An 18,589-nucleotide genomic window follows, 5' to 3' on the forward strand; every position below is an offset into this window, starting at 1 on the left:
AAGTGGGTAGCTGCCGCACAATCTCCTGCAGCTCCTCCAGAGTGATCGGAGCATCCATCTCCTCTCGCTCTTCATCACTTATCCTGGGCAGGCCTATGTCCTCGAGTACTACCTCTATCTCCTCCCTGCTCCCCCCTTCTCGATCCTCATATAATGCTTGATAATATTCCGCGAATGCCCCATTCACCCCTTCCTGGGTGTCCATCTCCACGCCCTTTTCAGTGATAACAGATCGGGGCTCTCGGGGTCTCGCTCTTATACAGCCAAGCAAGAAGCCTGCCCGTCTTATCCCCCCCTGCATGCAACCTCTCAATGTACTTCCTGTAATTCAGATTACAGAGCCTGTCCCAGTGTTCTGCACACCTCTGCTGCAGATTAGTGACCGCCTCCGTATCAATCCCGCCCTCCTCCAGCTCTTTCTCCAACTCAATCTCGGCCTTACGCAGATCAGCCAGGACTCCACCCATTAATCCTTTGGACTTCGCAATGGCAACACCCCTCATTACAACCTTAAAGGCCTCCCACAAAGTTCCAGCCGACTTGACACTACCTGTATTCGCCTCAAAATAAGCAACTATCTCCTCCCTCATGTCCTCCCTGAAGACTGGATCCTTGAGCGCTTCCGCTCTAAGGCGCCATGTTGGAATTCGCGCACGTGGGGGACGAAGCTGCCATCGCATGACCTGGGCGAGTGGTCCGAAAGGACTCTCGCCCTATATTCTATCTGGTCACACTCCGCGACAACGTCCGGAGTGGCGAAAAAGTAATCCAGCCTTGTGTGCAGCTGGTGCGGGGCCGAATAATGCGAATATTGCCTCACGCCAGGGTGTCTCGTCCTCCACACGTCCGCCAGGCCAAGGTCTACCAGCAGCGTCTGCAGTACCCTAGCCGCCGGGCTGGGCCTGACCATCCTGTCATCCGACCTGTCCTCCCTGGGGTTTAGTACACAATTAAAGTCCCCACCCCAAATCACCGGACCCCCCATCCCTTCACCGAGTCTAGTGCACAGCGTCCTAAAGTACGTCGCCGTGTTCTGGTTGGGAGCATAAGTATTTATAATACACACCACTTTATTTTCCACAAGCCCCCTTACCATGACCAGCCTCCCATCAGACTCCACAACCTCCTCAAGTAGCTTAAACGGGACATGTGGTGCGACCCAAACCAGAACACCTCTAGCATAGGCAGAGTATGCAGATCCAACTACTGTCCCTTTCCACTTCCTCCCCACCAGTTCCAGTTTATCCCGTGTCAGATGCGTCTCCTGTAACAAGGCGACATCTATCTTTTGCCTTTTAAGGTACAACATGACCTTGTTACGCTTAAGGTAGCTGTTAAGCCCTCTAACGTTCCACGTTAGTATTCTAAGGTCCCCCATGATTTATCAATAGCTCCCCCCTCCTTCCCAAGTCTGCTCGCCTCCCCCCCGCCTCAAGGACCCCCATTTCCAGTTTCACTCCCAGGCTCATATTACAACTAACCCACCCCACCCCCCTAACCCAACCAACTGCCCAGCTCCATCCCTGGATCTCAGGCATCCCCGTGTTCGGTTCTCTCTGGAAACCCAAGTAGAGAACCCGACAGGGTGTCACCCCACACACATCGACTAACCTAAACTCAAACTGGGGTACAAAGAACAGCCCCTGGAGGCTCCTCACCCTAGCATCCGTCTCCGCGCGCACTGACCCTGTTCCAAACTCTCAACGCATACTCTTCCATAACAAGGTCCCAAAGACTATATTCCAGTCCCAATGTTCATAGCCCGACCGGGCCCGCAGCGTCACTTAACTCTTCCCGTTTCGCCCGCCGTTCGCTCCTCCGGCTCCTGAGGACAGTTCTGTGCATCGAGCCACTCCATGGCCTCCTCCGGAGTGTCAAAGAACAGCATCTTGGTCTTGAAGAAAACCTTCAGTCTGGCCGGGTAGAGCAACATATACTTGTACCCAGCTGCTCTCAATCGCCTCTTAACCGCCCCATAGTTCATGCGACTGCGCTGCACTTGCAAGGTGTAATCGGGGTAAGCAGTAATGGTCGCCTCTCCTCGCTGTATGGTGCCCCCCTTGCGAAAGTGTTCGAGGATCCTTTCCCGATAATTGAGGATCTTCGCGATCACTGGCCTGGGCGGATTCCCTGGCGGTGGTCTCCTAATCAAGGCCCTGTGCGCCCTCTCCACCGCAAACCCCTGCGACAGGGCTCCCCTAGTGATCTCCTGCAGCAGCAAGTTCTCAATAAACTCCGTGGGATTCTGGCCTTCAGCCCCCTCCGGCAAGCCCATGATGCGAACGTTATTTCTCCGGGCACGTCCTTCCGCCTCTTCAGCCCTGCTTTCCAAGTTGCCCACCCGCTGCACCAGGGCATGGATATCACGCTTATGTGCTGTACAGTCCGCCACAGTTGGGCCCATTTCCTTTTCCAAAGTTTCCGTGCGCTCAGCCAGGGCTCGCACATCCTGTCTCAGGAGGTTCACGTCCTCCTGCACCGCCCCAACCTGTAGTTCCATTGCAGTTTTCAATTCGGCCACAGCAAGTTGGAGCTTGGTCTCCCACGTCGCCTTCAGGTCCGCGATCGCAGTGAGGACCTCCTGGTTCGCACCACCGGCGGCCATCTCCTTGGTCTGAGCCTTCTCCTTGCTCCTGGCTCCTTCCGGGCCGGGCGGCGTCTTGGCGTAGTCGTCGAGCGTGGGCTGTTTATTCTTCGCTCTCAGAAGCTTGATCGACATATCTCCCGTCAGGAGCGTCCTTCTGGCCGCGCTCCGGTCCAAGGCAGGGAGGCACTATGCCCATGCACCACAACTCAGATGGAGAGTCCCAGCTCGCCCAACAATCTCAGCCACAGCTGTTGTCCTGCGCTCCCCCAGATGGGCCGGGTCGCGTTGCCTCCTTCGTAGCGCCCAGAGTATGCTGTGGGAGCCGTCACTGAGGTCCCGATCCACCGCTCCTTTGTCCCCTCGTCAAGCGGCGGCGGCCATTTTGTCGCTCGTCGAGGTCTCGCCACCGGCGCTTCACACGGCTCCTAAGTACACGTACGCAATGCGAACCCGTGTAAAAATGTATCCTCACGTGCAGCCGACCTTCATGTACGCAGTCATCCCAATCTTAGCCAGATCGTAACGGTCCTTGCGCGGTATCAGTCGGATAATGTACGGATCAGCGGGAGCCCCCGTACAGGCACGTCTTTTCACATGGCTTCCAAGCCACGCCCCCCGAGCCATGTGCAGTTCTTAACGCACCACAAGAGGTATGCAATGGCACCTGGATTGGAATTCCAAGGTGTGCCCCTGATGAAGAAAGTCCAGAACCCATTTGTCCATGGTGATGGTCTTCCACTGGTCGACAACGTTCGCTAGCTGGCCTCCCATAGGGGTGAGAAAGTGGGGGCCCGGGTCCATGGATGGTCCACGTGTGCTTGGGCTTCTGTGTCCTAGCCTGTGGGCGACGACGACGCTGGCCTCTGCTGCCGTAGACCTGTGAGTGCCCTATGAAGGATTCCTGGGTTGTGGAGTGGGAAGACTGATGAAAGAGGGTAATATACCCTTTGGAGGACCCCGCTGGGCTTCCCTCTTGAGGACCAAAAGGATGATGATCTCCTCTGCTGTAGTGTCCCCAGCGAGCGTGTTGTCTCTGTATCTGTTTTAATTGCTTGGAGTGTCTCGTCCACAGCATTGCCAAACAAACTGTCCCCATCAAAGGGCATTACCACTACCTTAGAATGCACGTCCACTCTGAAGTTCGTGGCCTTTAGCCAACCCTGGTGTCAGAGGGCCACCCCATTGCCAATCTGGCAGAATCCAATGTTCACTATGTCCTGCACCACCATGATGGCATTTTCCCAGGCCACCTCACCCTCCTGGAACAGGGACAGGGCTTCAGCCTTCTTGTCGTCTGGCAGCAAGTCCAAAATTGACCCAAGCTTCTACCAGAGCTCCCTGTCATAGCGAGACAGGATGGCTCGGGCATTGGCCTTCCTTGACGGTGGAAGCTGTGGTGTAATTGATCCGCTTGCCCATCGCATCCAGCTTCTTGCCTTCCTTGTCTGGGGGCATCATGGAGGATCGCAATGGTTTGGAGGAGTGCTTCCTGGTGGCGGCCGACACCGCTGACACTGCCAAATGCAGAGAAGGCTGTGACTGTAGGCACCTGGGGGCCGAGCCCGGAACGCTGGTCTTCTTCTCCAGCCAGTCTCTCTTGGAAGGTGTGGTACTTGGTGTTTTTATCAGGGACAGGGCTTCCTTCCAGACATCATCCAACAAAGAAACCGACATGACGCTCTTTCTTTAGGGCTCACGCTGCTGAAACAAAAAACTCTCCGTCTTCTTTTCCTCTGGCACCAGACTGAAGAGCTAGGATGTTCTCGAAATCATGGCATGGAATGAGCCATCTTGTCCAGTGGTGAAGCTCTGGTAGGCTGGTCAGTGCCCAGAGGTTCCCCGTCAACAGGGTCATAATCTTCATTCTCGTCCCTAAGAGTGGCCGTGGTATCTGTATCCATACCGGGGTGACAGTACGCGGCAGCACCTCCTCCACTGGGGTTAAAGCCCTACAGGGTGGCATTGGCGGGTGCTGCAGCCCAGATGGACTCACCTGATGTTTTGGCCTCGCAAAGCTAGGAAGACGCTTAGGTCTGGGAGGACTACTGGTCGGGCCATGGGAGGGTTATGCTTTGGGCCCGGCACAGGGGCAGCAGGCAGCCTTTGTTGGATCTCTGGCTCTGACACCAAGGTGTGAAAGGTGGTGAGAATAACGGTAACAGATCTGGGCTGGAATGCCTCAGAGGAGCAAATGGTTGATCAGGCTCCTCTTGTGGAGATCCCTCCTGGGACTTTGGCAGGAGGCCCCCTTCGTGGTCTGTGTAGTAGTCCTCAGACAAGTGCTCATCATCAGAGCTAGTATAAATGAATGTGGATTTCCCCAGAGACCCCACCAGCACCGGAGTGGACATTCCCACGGGCCAAGGTAGGAAGTCCACCAGAGGCTGCAGCTCCCTCAACCTACCCAAACCCTTAGGGAATGATACGATGATGGGAACCTGCATCTTGGGTGGCGTTCCTGCTGCAGTCATGGTCGGAACAGCCACAGCACAGGAAGACTGTAGAGGCAGAGCCACTCTTGGAGTTGACGTCGTCATGACTGTAGAAACGACAGTCGTTGTTGGGTCTCTCGTCGACGAAGTAATGATGGTGGTTGTCGACGGAGCCATCAGTGAGATCATTGATGAGGTGGTTTGAGATGAGGTTGTCGACAGACAGGGTTGTGGTCCTCAGCAAATCTCACATCCGTCTTTATCATGGTCAGGATGCAGTCAATTCAGACACTTGAAGTGTCGATCCTCAGCATAGGCGTACTTCAGGCTGCATTTCACGCAGGCCCTGAAGAGACTTCTCTTGCCTGCCTCGGACATCATCGAGGTGCAAAGTAGGCCCAAGCCTGGGCCTTCCGAAAACTTGGAGATAAGATCCGACAAGGGAAATAGATCTTCATCAACAATGGATCTCTGCTGCCGGTAGACAACTGCGACCGTGGATGATGAAAATGATTGGAGAAAAAACTATGAAAGTTATCAAAAAAATTGATCACCAACTGCTCTGGAATAATTCCATAACTGCAGCAGTTTTCAGAGTCCCCCGCCACACTGCCACTATTGTTCATGTTGAGAGTTTGTTCTACAGTTTGAGCAGGCTCACAAACCGTCAGCTATTTGAATGGTTTACTCACTGGACTTAATGAACTCTCACTATAATACTTAGCTGATTGTTTGTCTTCGTGTCTCTGATCCCCACTACAGTGTATCAGCCAGGGCTCTGGTGCAGTGAGCCCAGGTTTTTGCCCATGCAATACACAGAAGATTTTCCCATCTTGAAGGTTTTACTTATAGAGGAGCTTTCGAGGGGCCTGTTTGTTGGTTTTACATCAGCGGGATGGAATCTTGGTGATTCCCCATATGGCACCTTCAGGGTTTGCGTCATTCATTAGATGGCTTCCCCTTGGCCTTCGAGTCCTTCTGACCTGCCTCACACCCTCCTTAGATATGACACACTACACCACTACACACAGGACTCACTTTTACTAAAGCATGGATTTGAGCTACCTACCATATCGTACTGTCAGTGGATGTTGCTCTGCCCATTGTGCTGAATTATATTCTGTGTCTGCATTGTGGGCATAGTAATTCCATGCCTGTTGTCTATGTGCGCATTGTCCATGCATTTTATTGTGCCTACGGTGCTCCCTTGTATTTCAATATCCTGTACATATTTATTTTTTCTGTTTATGGTCTGGATGTGTTATCTGTTACTACTGTTCGTGAGTGTTATCTGTGCCTATTGTACTCACTTACCCCAATGCTGTGAACAAGAGGAAGCGATCTAGGTTTTGAGTAGCCCTTGCATGATATTTTCATCATTTTGGGGCATTTCTCTTGCTAAAAGCACCCTCACTGTGCTTCCTGGCACCTGCGAGCCAGCTCTTCCTCTCGCCTCCCACTGACCGCCTTCACCGCATCCTATTGGTGTCCCCCTGGTCACGTGATCCAAACGCCAAGAGGACCCAGTGACTGAGACAAAAATCTCCCATTTCCCTGATGCCGAGAATATTTTAAAAATGTTGGGCCATTTCTCTTGCTAAAAGTGCTCTCCCGCGCTCCCCGGCCCCTGTGAGATAGCTCCACCTCCCACTACCCACCCTCGCTGCATCCTTTTGGTGTTCCCCTGTTCACATGACCCGGAAGACCGTACTTGAAGCTCTCCCCCATAGCAGCCGGCGAAGGGCACTGGTTAAGGGCACCTACCTCAGGGCACCTTCCGTCCCCGTTTGCCTGTTTGCCTGGTGCCATAGCCCTGCCAGGCGCTATGCTCTTACCAACAGCAACATCCAGGTAAGGGACACCTACTGTGAATCTCGCCACGGTTGCATTTTGCTTCCCAGAGTTTTCAAATAAAGGCTTGCCACTGTGAATCTCGCCACTGTTGTATTTTGCCACACTTGCATTTTGCTTCCCAGAGTTTTCCCAGTTTAGGTTTGATACTTTGAATCCCACCACAGTTATAGTTTGCCACACTTGCATTTTGCTTCCCTGAGTGTTTCAAATAAAGGCTTGCCACTGTGAATCTCGCCACTGTTGTATTTTGCCACAGTTGCATTTTGCTGTGCAGTGTTCAAAATGTAGGTTTGCTACATTGGATCTCGCTGCTGTTGTACTTTGCCACAATTGCATATTGCCTCGCAAATGTTCCCAAATTAGGTTTTCTACTTTGAATCTCACCACTTTTATATTCTCCCACATTTGCATTTAGCTCCCAGTGTTCCAAATTTGGGTTCGCTACTTTGAATCTTGCCACTGCGACATTCTGCCACACTTCCATTTTGCCTCACAGAATCTTACCTATGTAAGTCTGCCACATTTGCTCTCTCCTCTGTGATATTTTGCCACACTCTAATTTCGACTCTTGGAGGCACTGCAGTGTCCCGTCCAGAACCAGGTAAAGCTGCCTTGAGATAATTTCAACACCCCCTAAAAACCTGAGTAAGTAACTCCCGACCTCCCTCATAGTTACCACCTCCACACTCACAATCTCTCACTATGACTAACAGCTCCAAAATTAGAGGTTTCAATTGGTGCTGAAAGGCCCCTATTCATCCAGTCAGACACCAGCCTTACATGTCCCCACGTCCCTCACAAACTAGCAGCCCTTCTCGCCAAGACAACCCTCCCCTTAGCACCCCTTCGATCATCCACATTCCCTCACATAGCTGGTCTTTCCAGCTCTCTCCCTCCCACAAGGCCCACCCAACTTTGGACCACTGCACTTCCACCCCCACAAGCTCCCCTCCCCACTAGCACACCTCACCACCCTATTCAGATCCCGCTTTGCATCTCTAAGCACCTCACGTGCAATCCTTGCCTACACCCCTCACTCGGCTGACACCCTCCAACCCTTAGCCACACACGCCCAGCTCCCTCAAAAAACCTTAAGAATAGACACCTGGCCTCCAGCACCATTCCTATCGAGCAAAACTCCCCCTACCTACAACCCAGAGATACAAATAACTCACACCTACATCCTAGCATCCTCCCCAACACCCACAAACCCAGTGAAATCTCATGCTTAACCAGCTAAATAGCACCCAAGGTCCACACGCCATGCACTCTTCCCTACCCACCTCTAGGCGACTGCTAACGGACTGCCCCTCCCAACTGGAAATCCAACCTCATCTCAGACACCATCCAACCCCTTCTCCTTCTCCAACACTACAACATTCACCTCGACTAACCTATGTCGCCCCAGCACCTAGCACACTAATCCATACCCTCCTGCGCATAGACACCCACCACACATCCATCAATCTTGCGTAGGGCTTCTGTCCCATCAGCCTCCACTAGAAACCAACTGCCTCCCCTTACCGAGGCTCCTCCCACACACACATCTCACATTGCGTATGCTGCACCGATTCCCAGCATCTCTCTCTGCCACACCACAAGCCAACTGCCCAGCCTCTCCTTGCAGCCTTCTCTCACCTTCACAGCCTCTATCACTGCATCAGCATCACCCCCTACTGCCTCTGCATCAAACCAGCCCCATCCCTCAGTGATCACCCCTTCTCCTCTCCGAGCAACCATCCAGAATCTAACCCCACGACTTCAAACAAATGACTAAACAGTCATCTGAATTGCATTCTCATCAATGCCAGATGCGTCGCAGAGAATCATCACAATATTTACAACCTACTCATCAGAATGCCCCAACATCCTCTTCATCACGCAAGATCGCTGTTTTGTTCTCCCCTGTTCCCCTCCCTTGCCTTGTCGCGTTCTGAAACATTTGTGTACAAGCGCGATAGAAATAAAATATCAATAACCTGGTTCTCCGAAGACTTCCGGCCGACTGCAGATGAAGCCTTCCCAACGGGTTACAAATGTATTATGCAAAACAGGGCCATCAGGGCAAGCAGCATTGCCATCCTTCACAAAGCCTCCCTATCCACCTCGCACTCTGCTGAACAGGCCCGCAACACAGACTGGGAATCCCTCTTGGTAGAATTCCTGCTCTCAACCTCTTATACTCACAGCGTCATGCTCACCTAGTGACCCCAGGGATACAATAGAAGCTTTGGGGAATCACTAAGTTACTCCATAGCATCCATCATAGTCTCCACCCCCAGCTTGCAGTATTAGGCGATTTCAACATCTGGTTCGACATGCTACATAGCCCAATGACCCGACCACTACTGGATGACGTGGAACCCATGCATCTAGCACAGCTAGTCTCTGGGCCAACTCACTCTGCTGGTCACACCCTAGACGCAATCTTCAGTTCACTAGACCTCCTAAGCAAACTACCTCCATGCCGGTATGTCTGTTCTGACCACTCTGCCATCCTCTTCACCCTCTCCTCTGTGAACCCATCTGCCCCTCTGGCAGTTCCGGTGCCACTAACGTAATCCCACCTCTGGAAGGAAATCAAAGTGACTCCTGATCTGGCAGAGACCCTACTAGCCTCCTTGACCTCCACCCCTTCTATTCTGGTCAGATCACAATCTCTAACTTCAATCACTGGCTTTTAGAAGCACTCAACTCCCTCTCCCCCATCAGATCTTTCTCTAACACACAAGGCCATTCACCCAGATGGTTCACCCCAACCCTAAAAAAACGGAAAATCTTGAACCATATCCTGGAGAAACAGGAGCTACCAGAGCTGCTCATTCAACTTGTTGTATATTTTTAATGCACCATTGTGTTTAAATGTGTATTAGATGTGTTCTAATTCCTATTTATTAACATTCTGAAATACTCAAGGTTAATGTCACATTTACATGTTTGGAAGGCACCAATTGGCCCTAGGAGCCAAAAGTAGCTTGTGGTAGCTGTTGGTGTCAAGTTAACCAGGTTCTGCTATTCTAGAAGCCAGAGCTAAATAGCTCCCAGCTCCCCTAATTTCGAACCCTGCCACTCTCCCCCAGAATTCCTCAAGCTACTATCACTCAGGATCGTCTCAGGATCCCCTGGGAACCCCTGGCCCCACTCACTGCTAAAAGAAATCTTGACAGCCATCTGTGCCGGCGACCTCACAAGATACATTGTCAACTCATCACTCACTTCTGGTACCTTCCCAGCAGACTTTACATCAAGTCCCTCCTCATAAAGACCCCCCCTCAACCCTCTTGTCCCGACAAACTACAGACCCATCTCAAAGAACTGCTATATAGCTAAGTTAGCTGACTGCACGGCATACTTACAACTATGCCTCTGCTTAGAATCAAACAAGATCTTCGACTCTGCCCAATCTGGCTTCAGACCTATACGAGGAACTGAATCCTGCCTAGTCTCCATCTGGGACGATCTTAAAAGACACTCGGACTCAGAAGATTGCACCGCCCTAATCATACTCAACGTCTTGGCAGCGTTCAACACCATTGACCACTCCATCCTCACCAAGAGTCTACACACCCTCAGCATCAGGGTTCAGCTCTGAATTGGATATCCTCCTTCCGCTTCAACAGATCTCATAAAGTACACATACCTCCATTCTGCTCGGTTCCCCACCCAGTCACCCATGGAGTGCCGCAGGGTGCCTCTGTTTCCCCGTTCGCCTTTAACCTCTACCTGAGCCCGCTACCCACACTAATTCGATACCACGGTCTGTCGTGCTACAATTACTCAGACAATACCCAAATCATCTTCAAAATCCTAAATAGCGCCACGTCTACCTCCCCTGATCTCGCAACCTGCCTCTCAGGAGAAAGAACGCTGGATGACAGCCAACAACCTCCTAATCAATCCAGGCAAAACTGAGGTCATGCTGTGGTGGAAGACCGCCCTCTTCCCTCAAACCACTGATGGCCGCTCTCTCTAGGCCTACCTCCCACCACCTCCAACACAGTAAAAGATCTCAGATGCATTATGGATACAGACTTGACCCTATCCCTTCACATCGACTCCATGGTAAATAAACTGTTACCTACACATACACATCCTACGCCACCTTTTCCCTCACACACTTAGTCCCGATCTCATGCCCAAATCAAGTGTTAACCGCCACCCACCCTCCCTCCCTCGCGGGTAAATCAGGAGCACAAGAAGAGTCAGTTAGGTGAAACATTGCACTCCTTCCCATGCCTATATGATATGCATCGCATGACTAAAACTAATATGCTTTCGTCCTTCACCGGACCATTGTGCGCACCTTTGTGCACTGCATCCCGCAGAATACAGCTGTGTCCCATGAAAAAAAATGGGTCCATCTGTTCACATAGCTTGACTCTTTGACAATTTCACAAACCACCGGTCCTCACACCTTTGTAATATGAGCTGCTGTTAGAGACCAATTCATTATCTACCTACCTTCGATTTGGCTATAAACGCAAACATGCATTTTACCACTCCTTTCATTACTTTTCAACACAGACTACGGTTTTCCCAACAGCGCTGGTATGGCGACAGGTGCTATAAGAAAATGCCACTTAACATAACACAACATAACTTGTATCTAGCACATTTTATTGGTGCATACATTAATTCCTAGAGGGTTGTTGATGGACAAGGTGTCAGCAACATGCACATTTCCTTTTACTCCGGACCTACAGCACATATCAGAATTAAAGAGCTTTTTTTTCATTTTAAAAAGTGAATATCTCTAGTTTGGCCTTTAGGATTTTCCGAATAATTATGGTGTGCAACAGATGTGGCTAAGAGCTAGGCGTGTGCCTAAAAACTCGAAAATTGAACCAGTCTATTTTGAGATTTGTGTCCCAAAAGGATGTTAATTTGGTTGGTAGAAATCCAATGCAAAAAACAGCAATTATTTAACATTCTTTTAGTACAGTAAAATCTCTAGAATACTTTCCTAAGTGTAAGGATATGGACAGATCAGTTGCCAAATTTGAAGAACGTTCATGGACGAGGTCAAAGGTGACGGGAGAAAACGATTTGGGGATTACCCTGAGTAAAGTGTCATGCAACCTTGACAATAGTGTTGCTACCCTAAGTCTATAATATACATCTACCTACATATATTAATGCTGATGGATAAATACATCGCCTTCGTTTGATGGTGTGGATTTAACCCTACCCATTTCCTTAATGTGCCTAAAACGATTCATGTGCTTTCATTCATACACTCATGCCCCTGATGCTCCCCTATCACACTGTTCATGTTGCAGCCAATTTGTGGCCTCAATATTTTGGAAGTATCACAAAGTGGTACTGCCCTAAGAGAAGAGGAAGCCAAGGTGTACTGAAACAGTAACTCAAGAAAAAGTATTTTTGAAGACTGCCCATTAGCTCTTGGCCCAATAACGCTGAAGCACAACGCAAACTGTATGGAATACATTTACAAATTCCAATGAGGCAGCAAGCAAACACTGAATATAAGGCAGTGTTTTATAGAAGCAGATAAAATCAATTAAATGTAGCAGCGGGACCCAGCATATGCTTTAAAGTTTACTCATTGTTAATTAATTCAGTTTTCTCTTGCCTTTCATCCTAATAAATTAACCCCTCATATTCGGAGTGAGAGGATGTGTGTGGTGTTATTGTGTGTGTGTGTGTGCATGTGCGTGCGTGTAATTCAACCATGGCAACCTAAGCAACGTGTACATCACAAGTGCAACATTTAAATTGCTACCTTAAGATATTGTGATTCTACAAAAAAATTGAAAACAATAGTCAACCAAAATATACATTTCTTACTTGAAGTAAAAGAAGATTCCAAGGGAAATCAGAAGTGAGGCAATTGATAGTCCATGTCCAATGATGGCCAGATAGTACAAGTTGTTTGCAGTCTGTAATACAATAAAATAAATAATGGAATTCATGTGATTAATAGAGCAATTCTATTTTTTATTATAACACAGACAAATAAGTGGCTTTTTATAAAACATGATAAAACGCAAACACAAAATAAAGAAATGTAATGACTCTTTATTCCTTATAAGCAAGAAAAGAGAAAACCATATAAAATACATAAGCTAAAAAAAATCTCTGCTTTCTGCTCACATCAATTCACCTTAAACAGCCAAGTTCAGTCCCGCGGAAAGCCGCGGGTATAAATATAGGAACCTGAAGAGGTTTCTGAGCAGTACACGATGGTAATGTGGTCGTATCTGAACGGCCTGAAAAATCAATGAACCGTGCATAAATTCTATTAAAAGAAAGGATGAGACAAGAGTATTTAAGAAACATTAGTATCCGGCGTGGGTGTGTCCACGGGATACACGTAACGTGATTGGCTCGTTTCCGAGACATACAACGGTGTAATCCCATGGATGCACCTACGTGCCTACGATTGTTCCCGGCGGGGGCGTGGCAGCCCCTTAGCCTATGAAGAGGCTCGAAACGGGGCATTCCCCGCTCCGAGCCTCCCCAAGGCTGGAGGCTGCCTTCGTCCCCCGCAAGGGACTCTGGTAAGTTTTTTTTTCCCTCCACCCCCCCGCCAAACTATACCCTCCCAACCCCACTTACCTTCTTTTTTCTCCTTTTCTCGGGAGCGAACGCGCTCGGAACACTTCTGTTCCCAGCGCGTCCGCTCCTGATGGCCGCCATGGAAAGGGAACATGGGCTAAGTTTTCCCTTTCCCAGCGGCCATTTTATTTGACTTTTTGTTTTTCCTGTTCCAAAACGCGGAAGCGTTTCAGAACAGAAAAAAATGCTATTAGTACCCCGGTCTAACGGGTCGGGGTATTAATGGCTATAAGCCCCTCGACGGCAGGCCAATACCGCCCACGGTAATGCCCCTGGGGCTTCGTGTATACTTAGATAGGGAGAAAACAGTGATACCCCGACATGTCCTTAAAATGGAGGATTTGAATTTTTAAATAAAGCGGCTTGAATAATTTTAATGTTTTTACAACAATGACGTTATTCTATGATGATGAAATGTTCCTCTCCCACAGAGTAGAAGGGTTTCCTGAAGCACTGAACAGTCACTGAGTTTGGCCCATTGTTTGGTGTAAAATGGCTATCGTGCATGCAATGGTCCAGTGCCCAGTAATATTCTGGTGAAGCCTACATTTAGATTAACAAAATGTAAAACTAATTTAGAGTATATTTTGGTTAACTTTGAGAGGTGGGGAATAATAGAGGATTTTAATATGACCGCAAGAGTGGAATGTGACCATGATCCAATTCGATTAAATTGATAATACATAATGATCTGATATGATTTGATATGGCATTTATAACGCGCCCATACACAAGTGTTTCAAGGCGCGATGAGGCCAGAGAGGGGGAACAGAGGGAAGACAGACAACAATTCTACTAGGCCAGGTGTCATTCAGATCGCGCAAGTGCATTGGAAGGGGAAGGAGTGCAGGGGGGAGGGGAAGGGACAGTGCAGTACATTGGATAATAAAATAAATAAAGTAAAAGTACAGCCAGCAGGTGGAAAGTGCAAGGGTAAGTGCAGACATCAGGTGTCAAGTGCTGATAGTGGGACTGTATGGATACAGAAAACAGTCCCCAAGTGCAGGGGTTGCCAGGAAGGCAGTGCATGAGTGCGACTGGCAGGGGAGGGGACCTGGGCCCGAGATCAGAGGGTGGCCAGGAACCAGTGCAGTTTCAGTATCAGCCGGGAAGTCAGGGGAGAGGAGGAGAAATGCAGAAGCAAAGAGAAAGGTTTTGAGGTGCTTCCGGAACCAGAGATGATTCTCCCCAAGTTTCAGGGAGGCTGTTCCAGAGGGAAGCCCCAGCCGAAGAAAGAGATCTACCACCAACTCGTTGCTTGGAGAAGCGACTGACCCTGAGGGAGTTGGAGGCAGATGAGTGAAGAGCTCGAGAAGGAAGATATTTAGGAGGAGAGAGTTGAAGGTATTGAGGCCCCAGACCCCAGAAGGCCTTATGGATAATGCAGAGGGTTTTGAACTTAATCCTTGCAGCCACTGGGAGCCAGTGCAGAGATTTCTGTCCTGGAGAGATACGATCCCTGGGCTTGAGGCCAAGGACAAGTCTCGTAGTCCTGTTCTGGAGGAGTTGCAGAAGGCAGAGAGTAGAAGCAGGCAGATTTAGAAAGAGGCTGTTGCAATAGTCCAGCTCTGTAGACAGTGAGCTTCTAGGCGAAGGAGAGGAAATTAAAAATACCTCTGAGGAGGTGCAACTGGTAGTGAGACTTCTAAGAAACGTCGGAGATGTGAGGAGAGAAGGAGAGTGTGGAGTCGAAGATGACCCTGAGGTTTTTGACCTCACACGTGCGAGCAGGAAGAGGGCCTAGAGAGGCCGACCAGAGACTGACAGGAAAGGAGGGAGCGGGTGTTTACTGGCATTAAGGCAAAGATCATTGGCGGCACACCAATCCTGGATGGCGGACAGACAGTCAGAGATGAGAGAGGGAGAAGAGGTGGCTGAGGGTAGCCTGAAAATGAGCTGAGTGTCATCCGCATAGCACTGGAAGTTGGGGCAGAGCGCGGCAATGCGGTGGGCAAGATGTGCAAGGTATTGGTTGAAAATCCAGGGAGAGAGGTTAGACACTACGGATTTGATACACAATACTCCCAGTGGCAATCAGCAGAAGTATAAAATTGTCAAATTTAGAGACCAGCTCTGTTAAACTGGCAACGTATTTTAAATCACAACCATTGATTGGTCGATTTGTAGCAGAGTCTAAGCTTAATATAGCACCTCATGAGATATGTCTTGAAAGGTTAAACATCTTGAAGAGGTTTTTAACCAAACCTTGTAAATTTCTGAAAATGTTTAATTCCATCTGCAATGGCAGGTTTGATAAAGATTGCAGAAGGAGTAAAAAAGATATTGGTGCAAGCTTTCAAATCTATTGAGGGTGCGGATTGTGGAAAATGTCTAAGCTTTAATACAAAATGAAGAAATTCTATCTAGAACATAAAAGATTGGAGGCTTTAAAGGAAACGTGTGCACGCAAAGATGGGAGGGCTGTTTGGCAAATAGTAGCAAAAGGGGATTCATATGAGACACACACTCCAGAAGCCCACATCACTGCAGTGGTCTAGGGAGATAATTTAGAAAATCTTTATAATAGACCTTTTTGCAAAGAGATACTGCCTTTAGATAATTAATTTGCCATTGCACCTTCACTGGGCATTCCAAAAGAGGGGTTATTTACAAATCTTAAGCCTCAGCAAGCCAATAAAGCTCCAAGGCTGGAGCACACCTCAGGTTTATATAACTCATAACCGATGATCTGGGTTCCTTTACTTTGTTAACTGTTTTATAATAATATCACTACAGGTTATTTATAACGCGCTTAATACCCAGAGGTTTCTAAGCGTGGACCCGGGGATCGAACCTCTCGTAGCCACTGAGCTATCCTCCTTGGTCTTTCAGGCAGAGGTGAGCTTTTTTCATGGTCATGGGGCATCATGTCATTAGCGCGACAGCAGGCACTGCAGGCAAGCATACACACTATGCTCGGGACTTGGCCAAAGGCACAGTGCCCACTTGGCATAGCTGCAGGTCATGTCCTACATGTTGCATCTCTTGGCCATGCCCGGGGCACAGTCTTTGCTGGACATGGCCATGGTCTGTGCTCATCGGGCAATGTAGAGAGGTTAATTGTGTCACAGTTGAAGTGCAATGGGCAGTGCAGTTAGGGTCACTGTTCCTGGGGCATGACCACAGGTGATTCCCATCAGGCAATGCAGAGGAAGTAACCAAAAGGGTAGGTCTGCAGCCTGCCTTCCATCCTGACACTATCCATAAGGCGAACAAGGCTGTTAAGTGGCTGCAACGTGACATGCAGGTATACAAATAAAACTTACATAAATCTACATGTATTAGTAGGTACCTATCGCAGTCAGTATCAAATTGCAGAACGTGAAAGGTTTCAAAGAAACCTTCCTTGCCCATGCATCCCACATCCTCGGCACAACTGGGATTTTCCTCATGCTAAGAATGTACAGATGCCAACTTTTGTCAAGGGGTTCAGTGTCATCCGGATGACCCCAGGTATCTCTAGCTTACCATACTGTGTCCCTGTGAAAACCTTGCATATTGCACATATTTGTATAGGACCAGCCACTTGCATGAAGGGATTAATGTCAGGTTAATCCCTTCCCTTCCTATTGGCTCTGCAGACATCACCCTTCTTCAACTTGCAGAGCGAACAACATGCTCCCAGCCATCCGATCTCTGAAGTGACCCTCTTTTAAAAGGTACACAAGATTTAGGGTCACCTGGGTTGCGGTGCGCTTAGGTACAGACAGTTTGGTACACTGTAATATTAGTTACACCACATACCTGCACACTCCTGCTCGCAGACTCAGCCCCCTGTCTCAGAAAAATTAAACTATGAAAACAATTATTCCTGAGCGCAATTAATAAATATTGACTTGATATTATCAGGCAATTTCAATTTTCATTTTTTCCTACACTAAAATGTTTAGATAAGCGCACCACCCGGGGGAGCAATTGTTTTCATAGTTTCTTTTATAAGGTGCAACTATAATCAGACAAAAGGTTGCACGTTTATTTTGGGATAAAAGTCAGCACACCTTACATATTTAAATTAATACATTCATTATTTTATTTTTCAAAGAGTGCATTAGAAAAACATTTTGTCTTAACCATTCTCTACATATGACAGTGTAATTGTTAATTGCAGTCTCGGATTCAGACTGTGCTCCACCACATGGAGTGGGACAGGTAAAGTATTTGGCTGACCTAGTGTTAACCAGTACCTGCTCCAGCTCCGGTGTTATATTTTCATGCAATCAATTGGAATCCCTAGTTGAAATAGAGGTTTAGGTTGAAATGTTCTAAAAAAAAATGGTCGAAATGACCAAAAGTTCGAAAAATGCTACCACCAAAGGATCGAACACCAAAAGTTCGATCCTTTGGTGGTAGCATTTAATAAAAACGGGGGCTGCGGGGGTGTCCCCCGCATTGCCCCGCTCACTATACTTCATGGTATAGTGAGCAGGGGCTGCGGGGGGGGACACCCCCGCAGCCGTCCGTGTAAAAAAAAAAACGAAACGGGGGCTCCGGGGGTGACCCCCGCACCGCCCCGCTCACTATACTTGATGTTATAGTGAGCGGGGGCTGCGGGACACCCCCTCAGCCTTCTGTTAAAAAAATAGAGAAGAAAAGGACCCTGCAGCGCCGGTTCCCTTTCACTGAGGTGAAAGGGAACCGGCGCTGCAGGAACCAGCGTGAAGGTAAGTGGGGTTTGTGTATGTTGGGGGTGTGGGTGGGGGTGTGCTGGGGGTGTGGGTGGGGAGGGTGTTGTGTGTGTGTTTTTGCAAATTATCGCGGCTGTAATGTCCGAAAACAAAGTGTTTGAATAACCAAAAGGACCCAGGTGATTAGTATGCAATGTATTGGCCTCAGAAAGATAAAAGGCTGAATCAGCTCTGCCTTATTTCCGGAATACTGAATACAGATGTTTGAGGTGGTAATTTAGCCCGCTGACCTTTCATGCAATCGCAGGAGTCCTGCTACTTGACAGCTTTTGATATGAAATAACTGAGTAGACCACTTTCTTTTTTAGAAATCAGTCTATCTACCAGGTGTAATGGTGGACTTCCGAAGGTCCTAATTACCTTTATTAACAGAAAATATTGATAAGAAGAACTTGTACTTATAATTGTACACACCCAAGGTTGACTGAATTTAGGTCCTCCTAATGGTTTCA

The 18,589-nt window shown here is 48.6% G+C and overlaps 1 protein-coding gene across 2 annotated transcripts in view; it reads right to left on the reverse strand.

Moving 5' to 3' along the window:
* Positions 1 to 18,589, reverse strand: part of CALCRL (calcitonin receptor like receptor) — a 310,549-nt gene that overhangs the window by 131,842 nt on the left and 160,118 nt on the right. For both annotated transcript variants that reach the window (XM_069615768.1, XM_069615769.1), the window contains one exon: positions 12,682 to 12,773. In XM_069615768.1, the coding sequence (XP_069471869.1) occupies positions 12,682 to 12,773 (92 nt within the window). The remainder of the gene's footprint in view (positions 1 to 12,681; positions 12,774 to 18,589) is intronic.

Source organism: Ambystoma mexicanum, chromosome 9 (assembly GCF_040938575.1).
Source record: "Ambystoma mexicanum isolate Mex_15411 chromosome 9, UKY_AmexF1_1, whole genome shotgun sequence".
In the NCBI taxonomy this organism is placed as follows: domain Eukaryota; kingdom Metazoa; phylum Chordata; class Amphibia; order Caudata; family Ambystomatidae; genus Ambystoma; species Ambystoma mexicanum.